Source organism: Leucopleurus acutus, assembly GCF_964270905.1.
Source record: "Leucopleurus acutus genome assembly, chromosome: 17".
NCBI lineage: Eukaryota > Metazoa > Chordata > Mammalia > Artiodactyla > Delphinidae > Leucopleurus > Leucopleurus acutus.
Genome location: NC_139159.1, coordinates 7,532,129 through 7,552,521, shown reverse-complemented (window position 1 = coordinate 7,552,521; position 20,393 = coordinate 7,532,129). Strand labels below are relative to the sequence as shown.

The window sequence follows — 20,393 nt, the reverse complement described above, 5'->3', positions numbered from 1 at the left end:
TAAGAAAAATGTTGATTTGAACTTTGCAATTTGTGGAATAAAAATAGATTTCAGCCTTGGGCTTTTTTTGTTGATTTAATTAAGGCAATCAGTTCTTATCTGTACCACTGTACACTTATCTGTACCACTGGGGCTCCAAAGCTATTGTTGCAGCCGGAAAAGGAAAGATTAAATTGGTCTGTCTTTCATTACTAACTGAAAGGTTATAGAACATCGCTTTCTTAAAGGCAGTGCCTTGCCAGTTACATTTACTGGACAATCCAAGTTCATGTGGGCTTTTCACAGCCTGACCTGTCCTGGGTGACCGTTTCTATTATAGGCAGAGGACCTCATTACTTCCCCCTAGTGGTCAGCTTTATAATCTTGAATTCTAGTTGGACAAATTCAGCGGGAGAAACTTCAAAGTTCATGGCAATCCTCATGATAATTTTCCTTAATATTTTAATATGGATGCTAAAATGACATGGTGATTGAATTTTAGTATGTCTTTTTGGATTAAAACTAATTTTTAAGTGGGTCACCGTTTTCAGGCAGCAAGTAATGGTAACTTGATTAAAAGCTAAAGTGATGAAGATTAGTATTCTAGGCGGAAGGTTTACCTTGCTACTGTTCCACTGAGAACCTCAGCGGCCATTTGATTTTAACCAGGGAATTGAATCTGGCTTCTTGCAAGCGTTTTATCAGCACTGTAGGAGCAAGTGCACATTCTGCATAAACCTGAAGACTACAGAGCTTTACGGGGCTAGTAGTGGGAGAATCCTCTGGAGTATTGTTTGTCATTCCTTCACAGGTAAAATTTTATCTCCAGGACAGGAAATGGCTTTCGTTTAGAGTTCTCCATCAGCATTCATTATGTTACCATGCTTTAAAAAGATGCAGCGCCTTTTATAGGATGCTATCTGTCTACATATTCTTAGAGAGTGGAAAGAACTTACAGAATTGGAGACCGGTTTTGTTATTATCCTTGATGGAAATACTGGGTGACACAGTACTTGAGTATGTAGGTGGTAATCCTTCGAATGAGTTCTGGTGTTTGTGCCCAGACCGGAGTTCTGTTTTATTGAGAGCCAGAGGGGATGGCGTCTAAGGAAAGGCAGCTAAATCAGTGTGAAATCTGCTAGTCTTCTTAGATGTGCTCCTGATGAGGACAAAAGCAGAACCTGAGTGGCATTCAGCACTGCTTCTGTTCAGAAATGAGAAGGGAGGGATTCATACAGAGAACCAGTATTAAACCAGTCATCTCTGTGTCTGTTTGTGATACTCTCGTTGCATATGACACCGTACAGACATGGTCAAGGAGCAGTTGATAACGTCTTTGTTTTCCTGAGCGGAAGTACGTTTAGTAACGAGGTTACCTGTCTGTTGCTCACTCAGCTCCACCTGATACACTGGAACTCCACCTTGTTTGGCAGTATCGATGAGGCTGTGGGGAAGCCCCGTGGAATCGCCATCATTGCCTTGTTTGTTCAGGTAAATGGTCTCCTGCTATGATTGCTATATTGTGCAGAGATGCTTATTTCTAATTCATTTTGCAAAAGGTTTTTTGTTCTCTCTCATTTTTACTACTTAGAGGTGACATTAAACACCTGTACAGAGAGCACTGATACTTTAAAAATGGAAAACTTGATCTCTCTGGGTCAAGGATGAGCAGCCATATTCACTGGTAGAAAATGATTCATTGCCTTATTAGAACTTTTCTTCGGAGTGGCATTCAGGGTCTTTGGAGAAAGGAGTTAGGAAACGTCTCCTGAAGGCAGAGTTCATTTTATTATTGAAAAAGAATTTCAGAAAATATTTTTGGACCTCGCCTTCCTGCAAAATCTAAGAGAAATCAATACTATAATCATGCAGCAGATTCCTTTAGCTATTCGTTATTAATAATTTTCACTCTAAGATGATTTGAAGTGCCTTGTAGAAAACACTGATAAAATGAGAGCGGCAAAGACCTTGGTGGATATAGTCAATGTAAAGTTTAGATTTGAGCTCTTTGGTGGGCGAAAAGCATATTATATGAATTTAGTGACACGTACAGAAGCGGACCATATGCTTTCAAAGGTAAAATTTTAATTCAGTTCCTAAGGTGAATCTTTTAAACTTTGTCTTGATGTAATTACTTGATGTAATAAAAGACTGAGAGGTGAAGGAGACCCTGGAAATTGTAGGCTTCCCCCTTCCACCTCTTAGAGAAGAGAAACCAAGGGCCAAAGGGGCCACGTCATTGTTTATAGTCACACAGGGATTTGATGTCACCAATCAGGGCCAGAAACCATTGTCCACTCTGTGTGGTTCCAGGCTGCCTTTGGATAACCTAGTGGTCCTTAATAACTTAATTTTCCAAAGAGTGCTGAGGAAGGGGCCTTTTGAAACCTCTTTTTTTCGGGGTGGCATATATTTCAATAGTATTAATTCCAACAATTTCCTGTTATAAATACCTCTAAGATATTTCTTTATTGATGTTTGAAAGTAGCCTTCCAGTTTTATTTAGCCTTTTAGTATTTTGAAATCCATGTTTTTAAAGTATAACACATGTCATGGAATTTAAAACAAATCCTTACATTTTAAGATAAATCTTCTCAATTCATTTCATGCGTTTTTCACAGGCAGGGCCCTATATTCCTTCTATTTTATATCTGCATTGTATAAGGAGAATGGAATCACAAAATGTTGATGAAAAATGTTTCAAATTATACTACAAATATATTTTGATAATCTTCAGTATATTGAAAATAATAACTGTTAAAGTCCATCTTTTGCAACCTGAGAAAGTGAACAGAGCATCCAGATTTGACAGCATGAGGCAGTAGAAGTAGAAGGCAACGTCTCATTATTAGAAAAAATAAGAATAAAATAAAAATAAGAACACAAATAACCAAATAGTCATCTGTAGGAGGGGAGGGAACATGTTAGTTTCATCTTTGGAGGCGGTACTCAGTACATACTTGTGAATGGAATTCAGTATGATAACGATGTTTTCACTTACTGCTTCTCAGTGTAGAACAGCTGACATGCAGTAATAGTGCACTAGACTGGAAGCCGAGTCTCCTGGGACCAAACATCGCCGTTCCCTGGGACCAGCTCATTACTGGAGGCAGGCAAAGCTTGGGAGCTTGTACTCTGGCTCTGACTTTCCATAGGCGGGAAAATCCAGGTTGTCTACGTGAAAATGCCTTTCTCGGGAGAGAACAGAGTCGCAGAAACTATAGAGCAAACATTCACGGAGGAAAGAAGGGCTGATGGGGAGTGTCAGCTGAGGCAGAGAGGAAAGGACCGCATGCGGGGGTCTTGCACTTAGGCCAGAGGCTGGGAGAAGCGGAGGGGAGGAAGTCCAGGCAGTGAGGATAGACTTCCCTTTCAGGAAGCTTGACTCAAAGACAGATGGGGTGATAACTAGTGGTGATGTGCACAGCAAGGTTCAGATTGTTTCATATTGAGATCCGAGATGCGCCTGTGTTTTTATTCTGAGCGAAAAGGGCTAGCGCAGATGTTGTTTAAACATACCAGCAAGAAAGGGAATAATTGATGTAGAAAAGCCTCAGAGGAGGTGGAAAGGCGTGGGATGAGAGCTTAGGTGGATGGACTGACCCTGGACAGGACGGGCCCCATCCCTTCTCCGAAATAGAGGGCCAGGAGGAAAGGGTGGACACAAACGGCACACATTTTTAGGTGAAGAAAGCCAGGAATTTAGGGGAGTTTATGCCCGATGACCTGTACTATCTGAGACATGCAAAGCAAAATTATTTATAGAGCAAAGGAAATATGGGTGTGGGATTGGGTTTTGAGATAGCGCAGGAGGGGAATGACAATAGACTTGACGGTCCTTGTGGGAGACCCACTTGAGATTGGACATCACAGATGGTACAGGACAGCGGATCATCCAGGGAGAGGAGCAGAGAATTCTAGCAATTTTCTTTTTTTCTGGCCGTGCCCCGCGGCATGTGGGATCTTAGTTCCCCGAGCAGGGATCGAACCCATGCCCCCTGCAATGGAAGCACGGAGTCTTAACCACTGGACTGCCAGGAAAGTCCCTCTAACAAATTAATTGTTGTATTGATCCGTTACAGAGCATAAGGTTTAGGAGGACAAAGGGATTAGAGAATGGAGAATGGTTGAAGAGGTGTCATTCAGCATAGGCAGGAAGGGAAAGGATGAAGCCAGGAGGGACCTGAGGGGCGTGACGCCTTGTGATCGGTGAACAGGAAGAGAGAGAAAAGAAGAGAGAGCTGGCCGGATGGGCACTTGTGGTCAGAGGCAATGGTCTTTGTTTGGAGTTGCAGTTTTCAGAGTGAAGACAAATGCAGGGTGTGTTCTCAGGATTGGTTTGCTGAGGTGGGAGGGAGCTGACGGGCATGAACTGAGGGGTAAAGAGACAGGCCAGGGAGGGCACAGGTCGCGCACAGGGACGCTGAAGTCCTCCGGAGTGACGGCAGGAGGGGATGAGCACGGAGAACGATCGGTGGGTCAGTAAGTGACCAGCAGAGCAGGATCGCAACGGGGGAGGGCAGTCCGCTCAGAGGAGGAGGGTGGCTTTGGGCTTGTGGGGTAGAAGACCCATCTGAAAGTGACAGCTGGGAGCTGGCTACAGCTCTCACTCCTATCTTGAGGGAGACTGCACAGTGTCTACTCCAAAGGCTTGGGAGGGTGGTGGCCTTGAGCAGACCCCAGGGGTTCACAGAGACCCCCTGGGGGAGGTGGCGGGAGAGCTTGTCAAAACTGTGGAGTCATCCAGTTTCAGAGGCTGCGGTGGAAAATGAGGGGGATTAGCGTTAGAAGCGGAAGAGCGCAGGGCAGTGCAGGGCTGAGGTCGTCCGAGAGGAAACTCACCAGAGGGCTGGCATTTGGGGTGGCGGTGAAAGATGGCCGAGGGGAGGGTCAGGAGTTACTGGGTTCCTGGCAGACTCTTGGTCCCATGTTGTGTTGCCACCTGGACTGCTGTAGGATTTTAGGGGCTGAGGTGTGCAGAGGATCCATCTATATTTTCTTTTTGGTGGCTGTAACCCCTTCAGACAAAACTTTGACAAAGAAGGAAAGAGATCGAGCAATAGCTGAAGTCGGTTACAAAATACAAAGTTTTGCCCATAAGGTAAAGAACCTTTATAGACAGAAGGAGCCAGTGAGAGTTACTAAGTGCTGCTTTACGTAGGAACTGTATTCGACGCCATGTAGCATTCTGATGGGTGGTCCGGGTGATAGTCACTGAATTACAGTGCACCGTGCCCTGTTCTGAGGTTTGTTTTTTAAAAATATTGATTGATTGATTGATTGATTTGACTACGTTGGGTCTTAATTGTGGCATGCGGGAATTTTAGTTGCGGCACGTGGGATCTAATTCCCTGACCAGGGATTGAACCCGGGCCCGGCCCCCTGCATTGGGAGCGCAGAGTCTTAGCCACTGGGCCACCAGGGAAGTCCCTGTTCTAAGGTTTTTGTTTGATTGAGTCTTGTCTTCAACGCCGTCACTTTTGTCTGCCCCACTGTATAGAGGAGGAAGCTGCAGGACACAGAGGTTGGGTAGACTTGCTCAAGCCTAAAAAGAGAGTCAGGGTCAGAAGCCAGCATCCAACGCAAGTGACCTTTGCTCCTGGACCACTACACTGTGTGGCCTTACAACGTTCAGATGTGGACTCTTCAAGGAGTTAAGCTCTGACAAGAGATGCATGAAGTAAAGACAGAGCTGACCTGTGGGTGTAATCACCCAAGTGCTACATTGTGGTTAAACCAGTACAACAGAGGGGTCTGTTTCCCCTGAAGATGGGGTGAAGGTGTCTGCCTACAGGTCCAGGCTTTTGCACCCAGGAGTAAATTTCCCTATGATATACATATGTGTGTGTGTGTGTGTGTGTGTGTGTGTGTGTGTGTGTGTGTATGTATGTGTGTGTGTATATATGTGTGTGTGTATATGTGTGTGTATATATGTGTGTGTGTATATACATATATGTGTGTGTGTGTATATATATATATACACATATGCACATATAATATCTATATACATTTTTTTAACTTAAGAGAATTCATTTTCTGTTTTTAGTGCCTATCTCAGGAATTGCAAACACTTGGAAAATGATGTCTCAATTATTTTGAACTGATTGGCCTATCTTAGGTTATGTAAGTTTTTTGTCTTACCTCTTTCCTCTGATGCCCTTTCACCTAGCCTGTTTCCCAGTTGGATCATGTGGAGAGAAACAGGGAATATAAACATGGTGACAGCTCTTCTGGCTCCTTGTAGGTCATTCTCCAAAATTTTTTTTTTTTAACATCTTTATTGGAGTATAATTGCTTTACAATGGTGTGTGAGTTTCTGCTTTATAACAAAGTGAATCAGTTAACCATATACATATGTTCCCATATCTCCTCCCTCTTGCGTCTCCCTCCCACCCTCCCTAGCCCATCCCTCTAGGTGGTCACAAAGCACCCAGCTGATCTCCCTGTGCCATGCGGCTGCTTCCCACTAGCTATCTATTTTACATTTGGTAGTGTATATATGTCCAAAATTTATGGGGAAGAGAAAAAGCCAACTGTAACAAGGATTGTTTGTCTGAGGTTATAAATTGTCTCTGCTGTGACTGCCCTCCATTATCATGGACTGTTGAAACTTGGCTGAAAAATGGAAATCAGATTGCACTTACAGTTTTTCAAGTTAGAGTCAAGAATATTTAACATCATATTCTTTTTAAAGTCTCGAATTCTTTGGAACATTTTATACACTGAAAAAATGCAACGATACATAATGCTTTAAAAGAGAAAGCTACTGGGAATTCCATGGTGGTCCAATGGTTAGGACTCAGAGCTTTCACTGACATGGCCTGAGTTCAGTCCCTGGTCAGGGAACTAAGACTGCGCAAGCCACTCAACGGGGCCCGGAAAAAAAACATAGAAAGCTACGAACAGCATATTCTTATTTAATTAAGAATAAAAAGGGGATTATAGAACTATGTCCTGTGGTAATCAAGAAATGTCCTGATTTTGGTGACAGGATAATGAGTACATGTGAAACCATGTACTCATTTTTCTGAGTTGATAAAAGTTTTTCAACACGGATAAAATCTTTATAGTAATGGCCTAGAAATGCCCAGGGTGAAAATGGAAGGCTTTGGGAATGTGTTGAATAATTTTAATTCAGAAATATCCTTGAAATTTCTATATCGCAGTATTATTACTTTATATATATATAGCACAGCGGGTAAACCTGTACTTAGCAAGGTGAATTTGGAATGGATTCTTGGAAATGTCTAGGAACATATCTGATACTTTCTTGTACTGGCTTCTGTTACTGTTACACCTTTAATTGCCTTCAGTAGATGTTGACCTGGCTGTTATTAAAAAGGGCGTTTGTTCCCCAGGAAGAACATTCAGGTGAACTTGAACTTCACTTCTGTTGGTTATTTTAAGGAGAAGCTACATATTTAAAAGCTTTATGGTTCTGGTTTATGCTTTACACTTTGCAGATCGGAAAAGAACACGTAGGCCTGAAGGCTGTCACTGAAATCCTCCAGGATATTCAATATAAGGTAAGTCATTCTTTAAAAGAAAATAAAACTACTGGCTGTGTCAGAGGCTTCCAAGCCCACCTTCAGTCTGGGAGATTCCCTACAAGGACTCACAGCCAAGTGCTTAGCCTCCTGGTTGTGGTTTCTTCCAGCGGAAGGCTACAGTCCCGGAGAGGCGAGCCACAAGCTTCCAGACAGCCCCGCCCCGTGGAGTCGCATAGGGACACACCTGATTCTCCTGGCAGTGATGTCACAACAGGTGTGAAGCATTGCCAACCAGGGAAGCTTTCCTGGGCCTTGGTGTCCAGGGATTTTATTGGGGGTCAGTCATGCCAGCCGGCAGTGCCTGAGGGACTGACCTCAGCTACTCTGACTCTAGCCCTCCCCCACCCTGAGCAAAACCGGGCTTTCACCATAAATCCCAGTGTTGGGATATACTTATCTGGTCCAACTGGTGCAGCCTGACCCAAGGCCTCAGGCACACAGAGCCACTCTTCTCAGACAGCATATTCCAAGGGCTCAGAGAGTGTCTCCCAGGAGCCAGCCAGGGGCCAGTCTTGAAGACAGGCCTTTTAAATTCTTTTTGGATTGTGGATTCGAGCAACCCAGGCCAGCTGAGTTACCCCTTTCTGCCCGCTGGTTATAGGAAGGTAGTGTAAATGAAACAAATAAAAATTGTGGCAACCACACTTCAAAGTATTTAAGTAAAAAGAAAAAAAGAGACAAGTACCTATGAGCCATAAGATGATATATCCCACAGAAGGTGATTCAGGTTGATTTGAGCCTGTAGCGATTTGGCCTAGCATTGCCGGAAAGCCCAGTTCTCTTATAAACAGTACCTTTTATGCTCACGTTGAGTCAGTAGAATCTGAGTGGCCTTGTGGGGGAGAAGTTCAATCCCATGTGGGTGCTGGAGATACCGCACAGGGGTCCAGAGACCCAAGGCCAACCCTAAAATCTGTCTGGAAACAGTCTCGCTAGCTCTAGACTCACTAGCTCAAGCCCAGAGCATCTGGAACCAGGCAAGAACCTCTACAGAAGGTCTCCTGAGCGCAGGCTCAGAGTGAATCCAGCTGCCAAGGGAAGGCACAGACTGGTCACAGAAGCTGGTGAAAAGGGGACAAGGACACATTTTCACTGGCATTTGTTGAATAGAACTGGGTTGAGAAATTTTCCTTTATTGCTTCAGCTAATGTGACATCAGTCGTTACGGAATACAGGAGGATGGTGGGAGGTAAGTAAGCTGGATTCTTAAATGTGTCCAGCAGTCCCCAGAAGTAAGGAAGAGAGCAAGAGGTCATGCACTTACCTTCCCTGTTATGTCTGCATTAGTGGAGTAATCTTATAAGAGACATCCAACTGGCGTGACAGGTCTGTCTGTCTAAGGACCGACATTTTAAATGGGACTATTTAAAATAGTGATCAGAAATGTGAATTGGTGATGGTACAAATAGTTTATTGAAATTTAAATCTAGTTTTGATAAACGTGTATTGAAATTTAATATTTTCATCTGAGTGTCAGTTCTTCCTCTCTGGAGGAGGAGAGCATCCAGGATAGGTCCTAGAGCTGAGCTACCAAATCCAAAGGGGGCAAACCGAGAATTTGGGAGGCAGCCCGTCCTGCCAAGAAGGTTAGGAATTGAGATCGTAGTACCAGGAAGAAAGTCGTTACTAAAGAATTCCCTGAGCCAGTGCCTAAGTCTCTGGTCTGGATGCGCCAGGAGCCGGAAAGGTAGCTGACATGGGGCATATGGACACTGGACGATTTTAAGTTTCACACCTGGAATTATAGGGAAAATTGAGCTGCAGCAGCAGAGAAAAGAGCTACAGACTCAGAGCAGGAGTGTCTTGTTGGAATCAACCCCTGTGGCTCCAATGAGAAGACAGATTGACACAAATCTGTGGGGTCTGATAATGCCGTTCAGAAAAGACTTCAACCTGGATTTTTAGTGCTCATAAATGTTCTTATTCTAAAATTTAGAAATTTTATGTTAACATGGGGCACATTGTTTTCTGTTTCAGGGGAAGTCCAAAACAATACCCTGCTTTAATCCTAACACTTTATTACCAGGTAAGCATTCATCTGCGTAAGATGAATTTTAACTGTGGTTATGACTGCACTGTTTTCCTCAGAACATACACAACTATATCCTATTAGTTAATAAAGTTTCTTTACAATTTGTATTCTCTGTAGTTGGTACCAGTTTCAGATTGCTCTAAACCTGGGAGTAAACCTTTTGAAAGAATAAACACTTTACCGCTAGTTCCATTAATCCACGAAGAGGTTTCTTTTGGATTTTCATTCCTACAAATTGCCTCCTCTGTGTAAAGCACGACTGTAATAACATAACCTTGATATACGTGTAAGATTGGTCAGTGCAGTTCTTATTAATCTCTGGTGTGACATAAACTTTATATCTAATTTTAAAAGATAACCTCTTTGCAATGATATTATTATTTAGCTATTATTTCTAAATACTTAGGTATGCCTGAACAGGTAAGAATTGTATATAAAATACTCAAAATATAATTTGTAGATAAAGGTTGTTTTGTACAAAATTTTGGTCTTCACATTTCTCTGCCTAAATTATGTGAAATATTTTGGTGTTCCAAACAAAACCAAATGCATCGTATCTTCTACTTTCTACATTTAACTGCACTGCTACAAACCAGTTTTTTCCATATATTGAATACTCACCCATCATATTTAATTACAGATTCTTCTAATGCAGGGCTACAAGATTTTATAAGAATGATTTTTTTTATTCTATCATAATACAATTTCAATATTTTGCTATTGAAGAAGTGATATAGAGGTAGCTAGAACAGCATGGTTAAATGCACAGACTGTTTTCTTGTCTCTCATTTTTATTAAAAAAATCAGATATATGATTTAACATGCTTAAAAGAATCAAAAGTTCTAAATAATCACACCTGGGAACAACTGAAGCAGTCTCTCCCTTTAAATCCCAATAGTTACAAATTATTGACCTTTTTTTTTGTATTTTACAAAAATTTATTTTAACTGAATTTTAAAAAAGATAATTTAAACACACAGACTTTGAAGCCAGACCGCTTTCGTTCTCATCCTGACTCTGGCCGGGATGTTAGCCCAGTGACCGTGGGCATATTACATACCCTCTGTGATTCAGTTTTCCCATCTGAAACGTGCGGGTAATAATGGGACCTGTGTCACTGGTTTGTTGTAAGAGTTAAATAAGTTAATGTAAAATGCTTAGAAGAGTACTTCACGTGTCGTAAACATTCAATAGATATTGGGTATAATCAGTCAGGTAAATCATCCAATAAAGTAAAAAAAAAAAAATGGATACACTTCTCCTCAAGTGAGTAAACTTGATATATAGTATATATATAGTATATAGTATATATATCAAGTATGTGCATATATAATATAGTATATCAAGTTTATATACATCCACTTTATACAGCCATATTTAAATATGTATAGTAACCCATTGAGAGAAACTGCTATAAATAATAGAAAGAGGATTCATCATGTTTTTTATTGATTGTTTTCTCCATGATGATTAGATTAAAAACACAAACGTGAGGCTCTAGTTTAAAAATGACATCCGTCTGAGAAGTGTTATTTGGACAGTTTGTAATTTTGAAAATTATTGTTGGAATCTTCCAAATTATTTTTCATTAACTTGCCTTTTCCATGACACGCCCACGTGATGGCACAGACCCTCTGCTGCGCGATTACTGGGTCTACGAAGGCTCTCTCACTATTCCGCCCTGCAGTGAAGGTGTTACCTGGATATTATTCCGATACCCTCTAACAATATCTCAGCTACAGGTGAGTGCAGTGCTTTTAAATCTTCCAGAATGAAGTTCTGAGTTAAAGGTTACATGTTGTCTCTACAAAAGGGAAACACGTCTGTTTTACGTTTTGGCTCCCTTTGGATCAGTTAGATCAGTCACATCTTTTCAGATAAAAGTTAAATGTCTTGAACCAGTGAAAGCAATGGAAAGGTCAAGGATGAAGAAAACCCAGCTCTCATTTATGATCTGTATTTTAAAAGTCAGTTTTTATAGAGTAAATAGAAGTCAGTGAAATAGCCAAACGTTTGATTATTATTGTTATTCCTTCATGTGGGTTTTCCCAGGCATTGGAGAGAAAAAAGGTCTTGGAAGTAAAGTGAGAATGCCGGTTATTTCTGTAAGTCACATGCAGGCTTTGTAATAGCTCTTTCTTGGTTTGCACAGGAAAATCCTGTATGCAGAGGGTGAGGGCGCTAAAAAGAACGCCCCGGAAAGTTCTGGATTGTTCTCTAGCCCCATTTTTGTTCACCTACCACCCACCTTGGGTACAGCATAGGTGCTCTAAATGCTAATGCACAGTGCGTGTGTCTCCAAGGTGAGCTGTCACTAGGGTGTTAGCTGGCAGAGCAGGAGGCAACATCACTACAAGGTGTTTAAACAATGGTTTTGATATTATTACAAAAAAGCTTTAAATGTCTCCTATCCCCCAGAGGTCTGTCTAAGGATGTGTTCTGGAAGGCTATACTTGTTCTTCATGATCAGTCTCAAAAGACTTGGGCAGTCCTCTCAATAAACCAAGATTCCTTTAGAAACTTTTTACAAACTATTATTATATCCCCTATCATTTTATAAGAAGTTCAAGTTTACTCACTACTCAGGAAAGCCTTCTTTTGTTTGTCCTTAAATCTTTAAAATCCTTCTTTCAACCTTTAACAATTTCTTATTTCTCTTTTTTCTAAGGATTAATTTTAAAAGTGCCCCATTCAGCATCTTCATTGTTTCATTATTTTAGAAACTTTGATCAACACCGCCTTTGGGCCTTCGTATTTTTAATATGACAAACCCCAATTCCTTTATTTATTCATTCATCTGTTTTTTTCTTACAAGAAACTGTTCCTGACTGCCAACCAGACACAGAGGATGCAGAGATTCAGACACAGTGTTTACTCTTAAAAAGTTCACCATGGAGTTGTGGAGGCAGATGACTATTAGACAGCTATGTTGTGTCATAAGTAAGGTGCTCTGGAAACACAAAGGACAGAAACCCAATCCGGACTGGGAGGTCCAGGGAATAACTCCTGAAAAATATTAGAAGTTAGTCTAGTAAAGGAGAGGGAAGAAATTAGAAGTTTGAGTCTAATGTTAAGAGTAGAGGTTTGGACTAATGACATATAGATTTGGAATTTAATAGCAAAGGTGGTAACTGCTGTAACAGATATACCTCAAAACTTCAGTGACATCACAGTAAGAATTTATTTTTTACACACGTAAAATGTGTTTTTACATTTTACAAATCCAGCAAATGTGTTTTTGATTCACAGTGAAGGCTTTTCTTTTTTCTTTTTTCTTTTTTTTTGCGGTACGCGGGCCTCTCACTGTTGTGGCCTCTCCCGTTGTGGAGCACAGGCTCCGGACGCGCAGGCTCAGCGGCCATGGCTCACGGGCCCAGCTGCTCCGCAGCATGTGGGATCTTCCCGGACCGGGGCACGAACCCACGTCGCCTGCATCGGCAGGTGGACTCCCAACCACTACGCCACCAGGGAAGCCCAAGGCTTTTCTTTGTGCATTCAGGGAACCGGGTTGAAAGACACTCTGCCATCTTTAATACCTCACTTCTGGGTCCTTAGGTGTGGTCATGTAGCCAGCAGGAAGGGAAAGAGCGTGGAGGCTCTCAAAGGGGGATTGCTTTTAAAGGGCCAGACCTAGAAATGGCGAACACCATTTATGCTTACATTCTGTTGGCTGGAACTCAATCACATGGCCATACCTGATTGCAGGGGAGGCTGAGAAGTGAATTCTAGCTTCACGTCCAAGAAGAAGAAATGGATTTGATGATCAGATTAGCTCAAGCTGAGGAAGAGGCAAGATAGCCCAGCTGAGTGCAAAACCCCAGTGTAGGTAGAGGAGATGGCAGCACATAGGGAACTAGGGACTTGCCCAAGGGCCTTGGGAACAGCCAGGAGGGAGTGAGTCCAGGACAGGAGAGAGTATCTCCAAGATGCGGAGAAGAAAGGTTAATAGTGACAAATGCTACAGAGAATTTAAATAGGATGCATGCTGCCCACCCAGGTAGAAAATAACTACGCTGTATAAACACGTGCCCAGATGCCGCTGCTGGGTTCTCGCCCTTGACTCCTGTTTCTTGGTCTTGTGTGTTCACTGGTGGATCCTGGTATTGACACTTCTCTGTTGCTGAGCTTTGGCTTCTCTTCTCCAGTATTATTCCTCCACCATCCCTTCCGTTATGCTGCACTCGGTGTTCCAGGTCAACACCCCAGCCCATCCAAGCAGTTTGCCTTGAGGCTCTACCATGGAGAAAGCCTTCATTTCTTTTCAGAGTTGCCATCATGCAAACAAGATTCATGAACAAGGACCATCATTGCCAGTTAACTGAATTGTTAACTGAAGTGAGATGTTTCCATGGAGTGTTGAGCTGAAAGGAGAAGGGGACCAAGGGTAAAAGTTTTAACTGACATTAGTCACAAGGAGAGGAGACTGGCAGAAATAGTAGAAGGAGCTCGGGGTCTACAGTCACATTTGTTCAGCAGTTTAAAGGTAATTTTCTAAAAATAGGTCAAATCTTTTAGTGAAAAATAAAATTTTTCTCTATAACCACAATAAATGTCTATTTATTGCAAGTCAGTTCGAATTAAGCTTGCTGAGCCACAGAAAAGAAAATTCTCAGTTCCACTTAGAATTCCATTAAGGATTCCCTTGCTAGCACGGTATGGGGAATGTTCACTGACAGTCTGTAAATGTGAACGAGGATGTTTTACTTCCACGTCGACCAGTATGCTATGCGAAAACCCAGAGACAAATCGTCATGCCTTTCAGTCTCGCTGTCTTCAAAGGGAGCCTTGCTTTGTATTGTCCCTTTGAGTAAGGCCAGTGACAAAGTCTAGCCCTAACCCACTAAGTGATGCTCCTCAATTATTGGGAAATAAGCTGTATCTTCCTCAAAGGGAGCCAGAGGCAAAGGAATGTCCATTGGAAGGAATAATCCCAACTGCTCTTGGAAATAGACGACTTTCCAGTTAGCTGTGGCTTTTCAAGAAAAAAAATGTAGGTTCTGTTAGCACAGAGCTCCATTATAGCATCTGTTCAGAGGGCAGGAATGTTGAAATGGACACACACACACACGCACACACACACACACACACACACGCAGGTAAATTAAAATGCAATTTAGAGTGATTTAGGAAAAAATTATAATTTTAGGAGAATATAAATCAGTCTGTCCTTGACTTGAATGTTTCACTGTTGCTGCTCATATAATTTCATAGAAGGCAGAGCCCCAAATAGAGAAGGTCCAGAGAGGGCAGTATAAACAAGAGGAACCCAAGAGAGAGGATGTGATTCTAGAATCAAAACCAAGAAAAATTGAGAAGCCTCATCCTGTTCTACTTAAAGAGGAGCAGAGAGATACAGAGAAGGAGGCAGAAAGAGAGGGACAGAGGATTGATACAGAAAATAACAAAAGGAATAGCCAATGGCAGGTGGAATGGCTACTAAGTTGATTATATTGAGAAATAGAAAACTTTGTATTGAAAAAATCATGTGTCCTCTTATAGGCATAACATGTAATAAAGCAGCTGGATATTATTGTAGAAACAATTGTATCTTGAAATGCGTCATCTGTCACAGGATAATAGTGTCTGCACTTGCAACGTAATTAAGGAAAAAGCTCTAGATCATAATGCTTTCCTAGGAAATGCACAGCTGCTGGAGGTGGGTGGGGGGAGAAGGAGTCAGCGGCTGAAGTGTGGTGTTGACAGCTAAGCCTGTCGTGGACCATTTGCATCTTCTTGGGCACTAAGAACTCTAGCATCTGGGACTGGAAGCTCCTGATTGGTTGACTTTTTCATGTTATTCCTGGTTAGCACACCGTATGCTAGGGGAAAAACCCCACACAATTGGATGGATTTGGATGAGTGTAATTTAAAACATTTAAAAAAGTGATCTGTAACCATTAAATTACTGTAAGATAAACAGTTGTCTAAAGCATTTAGAAAGCCGAAGTGAAAAAAAAATTTTTTTTTTCAGCTGGATTGTTTTTTGTTTTTGTTTGTTTTTGGTTTTTTATAGCTGCACTGTGAGGCTTAGTTCCCTGACCAGGGATTGAACCCAGGCCACGGCCGTGAAAGCACAGAGTCCTAACCACTGGACCACCAGGGAATTCCCTCAGCTGGATTGTTATGTTTGGAAATGGGATTCTAAAAGCAGAATAAAAATACCAAATTTAATCAAATCTGACAATGGAAATTGTAAGACACATTCTGATTTCACAGTGACCTTAAAATGTGAACACTATTCAGAATTGATCACACGTGGTATTCTGATATAATGGCACATGTACAAATATGTGAGTATGCGCACACACACACACAAATGATTCTTCAGTTTTACTCTCATTTTCCTGTCTTTTTTCTCCCCACTTTTTTCTGCACGTTCCTCTTACTCACCTGTTTCTATTTCTTAACTTACCTACTTTTCCCAGATTAGATGTGTCTGTCTTTGTTTAGTCCTTTCTCTTTCAACTTCCAGTAACGCCAGTGAAACAGAGGAATATGGATGTTGTTATTGGTTTTCACCGTGTGCCTATACGCCCGTTAGAACTCAGAAAACCGTCTTAAATTTTGTTTCCTCCCAATCCTGCCTCTTCTTCATGCTTCCCCATTTCTGACTTCCTGTGGATTGAAAAGTGGGACTCTTCCTAGCCCGATTTCTGGCACAGATGCTTGTGGCCTGTGGGGTCTGGGAGCCCCTCTGGCCTTGGACCTCTGAGGAGCAGGCGTTTTTTATGCTCCATGTGGGATTTGAGTGGCCATTAACTCTGCAGACCAGGATGCTGCGGGACCCCAGCACGGTTACGTTTGAAAATGATTCCAAGTGATGTGGAACATTTGTTGTGCATTTTCTTCTGTGTCCGTGTTTCTCTAATTTGAGTGTGCAACAGAATCCCTCCCGGGAGGGCATGTTAAAACACAGACTGCTGGGGCTTCCCTGGTGGTGCAGTGGTTGGGGGTCCGCCTGCCGATGGTGGGGGGCGCGGGTTTGTGCCCCGGTCTGGGGGGATCCCGCGGGCCATGGAGCGGCTGGGCCCGTGAGCCATGGCCACTGGGCCTGCGCGTCCGGAGCCTGTGCTCCGCAGCGGGAGAGGCCACAACAGTGAGAGGCCCGCGTACCGCAAAACAAAACAAACAAAAAAACACAGACTGCTGGGCCGCACCCCAGAGGTGCTGATTTGGTGGGTCTGGGGCACTTATTCCAGGAAGCACACTTTGAGAACCACTGTTTCTCATCTACCCGCATTTATGTCCCCAGCTAATTGAGGTCAGCTGTCTTAACCCCAGAATGCTGAGTGCCTGAAGGCCGGTGTGCTGGGCAGCACTAGACCAGTCCTGTCCAATGGAAACACCACGTGAGCCGGCATATGTGAGAGAAAATTGTCTAGTAGCCACAGTAAAAAAAAGTCAAAATAAACAGGTGAAGTTAATTCAGGTAGTCTGTTTCAACCCAGTGAATCAAAAATATCATTTTAACGTGTAATCAGTGTAACAGACCATTGATGAGATTTTTCACATCCTTATTTTCATACAAAGTCTGACTTTGTGTGTATGAATCCTACGTTTCCAGTATATCTCAGTTCAGACTAACGACATTTCGAACGCTTGGTGGCCACATGGGGCTGGCTGGCGGCTGCTGTCCTTAAGCAGTGTAACTCTAGGACTTTCTCTTGCTCCTGGGAGACTCCCTCTTTCCTTTCTTAAAATGCGTTATTTTTAGGGACTTGTGAGAAAGTTTGTATTTCTTCAGCATCTTCCATGATACAGAGCACTTGCCGTGGAGTCACGAGCTCTGTAATCTCTACGTCTCGAGTAAGTTTCGATCTGTGTGGCTCATTGGTAACTATCCTAATGATGGGACGACAGTGGCCGAGCCCAGAGCTGGGGATTGGGCTGATAGGCAAGTTTACATCAGTGTTCCTGGGGAAAGAAAGTTCTTTTCTCTAAGCTCTTCCTCAAAAAAAAAAAAAAAAAAAAAAAGATCAGATTAAGGACTGATCAGTGACAGAATGAGGGTTGTTTTAGGGATGAAAGGTCAGGAAGAGAGAGCAGTGATTTTAGAAAGAAAGTTAGATAATGGAGTAGAAGAAAATGAAACCAGAACAACAAGGTTCAGTACATGAAAGGTGGAGAGGTGTGTGTGTGTGTGTGTGTGTGTGTGTGTGTGTATATATATATATATATATATATATATGAAATCTCGTTATATATACACATATATGGACTATTCATTTCCTCTAATTCATGGATCATCGCCTGGTGATGAAAGAGAATAAGATGAGAACACCGACTTTTATGTGTTATTTTTCTCTTCTAACATGATGACATATGAACTGTAAGTCAAAATAAGTCTATTATAGGATGTGCACAGGACCTCGGAAACTACTAAAATTAATGAGTGCCAAACCTCAGACCCTAGAAATTAGCCCTTTAAATGCACACATGAAAAGAAAGCAGAACTTTGAGTGAATCATCGGGGTCCTGCAATAAGGAGGTCGCAGTAAATGTCTGAGACCCACTGGCGTGCCACCCGGGTTCAGAGGAGAGTGGCTGCTCAGCTCTGCTACCTTCAGAAGGTGAGGACTTGTCTCTGTCCTCTCCATCCGTCTCTTTCAAATTGGCTAAAAACAAATACCATGTTTAAGTAGAGTAGCATTAAAAATCGATGAAATCGTACATCCTGATATACGTGATAATGAGAGTCTCTGTACAGCCATGACATTTGAGTTTTGCTGAAGACTTTTATCCTGGATTATTATTCTGTTCCTTTCTCACTCTGTCTCATTTCAACGTGAGATAACGCAGTGTGTACTTGAAACCATTTGAAGTGACTAAAGGGTTCCGAGCGGTGGTTACTTCAGAAAAATTGGCATTGCAGAGAGATGCGTTTTACAGGGGATGCTCCTGCCGCTGTGGCTCTAGACATTTTTCAGATGCAGCAAGCAATATGGGTGCTGCCATATTCCCCCCTCTAAGACCCTGTGGTGGCCTAGCGGAAGACCGTTATGTAGATCAAACAGCTGATGGCTTAGCTGACTGGCACCTCTATATAAGTACAGCACGTGGCCGTTGTTTCAAAAAACAGGACAGTTCTAGTTGGATCAGGCTTATCCCATTGAGTGAAATCAAACAGTATTTGAAGACATGGAAAAATAGAACATCAGAAGTCAGATTTCTAACCTGGGTTCTGATCTAACAAGCCACTTAATTTTCCCCAACTCTTGTTTTCCGACGCATATATGAATGGTTTGAATCTTGTGAGGTTCAACTCTTTTGGAGTCAGGAACCTCTTAAGAAACTACTCCACAGGGAAATTTTTACAAGTCATTCAGGAGTTTCATGGGTCCCCTAAAGTCTAGGGGTGTCTAGACGCTTATTCGAACCCTGAATTAGTTAATCTCTCGCATTTTTTTCACGTTATGATTGGGAGAAGTCTGTGGGTGTGCTGTATGAACCTTTGTAGGCAGAGGCCTCTGATTCGCAGATGGTGAACTTTTGGTGGATTGATGCTGTTCAGATCACACTTGCTCAACATCCTGGGGTAAGTGCCAGATGTAGGGTCTACTGATGCCTAGACTTTCTGAAGAGGTGGCTGTGAAGCTGGGAAAGGAGCAGCTGGACTTGGCATTGTCAGACCCGGCTAATCTGGAAACTTCCTTAACCCATGTGGCCTCAGTTTCTCCTTTTGTATAAGGAAGGAAGAATATCTGTGGCATGTGATTTTATGGGGCATTTAAATGAAATAACAGACCATGACTTAACAGAGGTAAGTCAACTAGCTAGTTGGCAGTGAGCCTCGCGAACGCTTATCACGTGTTTACTTGTTGTTCAGACACTTCCCAGAGGGTTGTGTCCGTCAGACTATGGATTCTTAGGAGGTGCAGACCCGGCAAGTCAGGGAAACTGCAGTGCACTTGATGGGAACGGTCCCGTGGGACTGTGGGAACCTCTTCGCGTGTAACAGGAAACCGCGGTATCTGGGGAGGCCTCCTGAAAAGGGAGATGAACTTGAAAATCGCTCTTGCCAAGGGAGGAAGATGGGCTTAAACTTTTGGAAAATCAGAGGCACTCTTTGGACCTGTGCTCTCCAGAGGGCTAGACAAACATCAAAGGGAGTCTTTTGATGAAAAAATCTCCATCTGATACATTTAACATCTGGTCAGTGTTAGCGTGCAGTAACACCAGAATTCATTACTTAAAGAGATACTTGGGAAGCATTTCAGAACACTGCTTCATTTGTTCACTTTTTCTCATTATGTCACAGGTGGCCATAAGAGCTTCTAGAGAGAAGTGTGTGTCATTTTTGTACAAACAGATGCAGCAGGTTTCCGTGGCAGTTTGGGTTGTCTGCAGACCTTCATCCCTGCTTCTGCAGTCTTCATTCTTCTTGCAGGGGTTGCGTCTAATGTCTTAGGTCTGGAAGGATGAACTTCTTTATCTCTCTTTGAAGTTTAATTTTAATTCTCTTTCTAAATTCTTATAATTTATGCATATTTTAAGCCATTGATGAAATTGCAGTTCTTGTTCATGGCCGGTAAGTGGTTAATCTGTTTTGTTCTGCTTTTATTTTCAGATTGAAGAATTTCGAAGGCTGAGGACACATGCAAAAGGGGCAGAGCTTGTGGAAGGCTGTGATGGGATTTTGGGAGACAATTTTAGACCCACTCAGCCACTCAGCGACAGAGTCATTAGAGCCGCGTTTCAGTAGCTGAAGAGAGCAGAAGCCGGTGCGTCTTCATCTGGGTATGTTCGGATTAAGCAAGGAAAATGAGGCACACACAGCTGAGCCTGTCACACCAAAGCGACTCTCATTGTCAACGCACTTTATTTAAGTCTA

General features: G+C 42.5%; 1 protein-coding gene across 1 annotated transcript in view; it reads left to right on the top strand.

Annotated features, from left to right (window-relative positions):
- CA8 (carbonic anhydrase 8) overlaps positions 1-20,393 on the top strand; it is a gene marked incomplete at its 5' end in the record, with an annotated part of 88,163 nt that overhangs the window by 48,759 nt on the left and 19,011 nt on the right. Inside the window, 5 exons of the mRNA XM_082858331.1 lie at positions 1,375-1,470; positions 7,443-7,505; positions 9,507-9,555; positions 11,192-11,304; positions 20,130-20,299. Coding sequence (XP_082714457.1) covers positions 1,375-1,470; positions 7,443-7,505; positions 9,507-9,555; positions 11,192-11,304; positions 20,130-20,264 — 456 coding nt within the window. The 3' untranslated portion in view covers positions 20,265-20,299. The remainder of the gene's footprint in view (positions 1-1,374; positions 1,471-7,442; positions 7,506-9,506; positions 9,556-11,191; positions 11,305-20,129; positions 20,300-20,393) is intronic.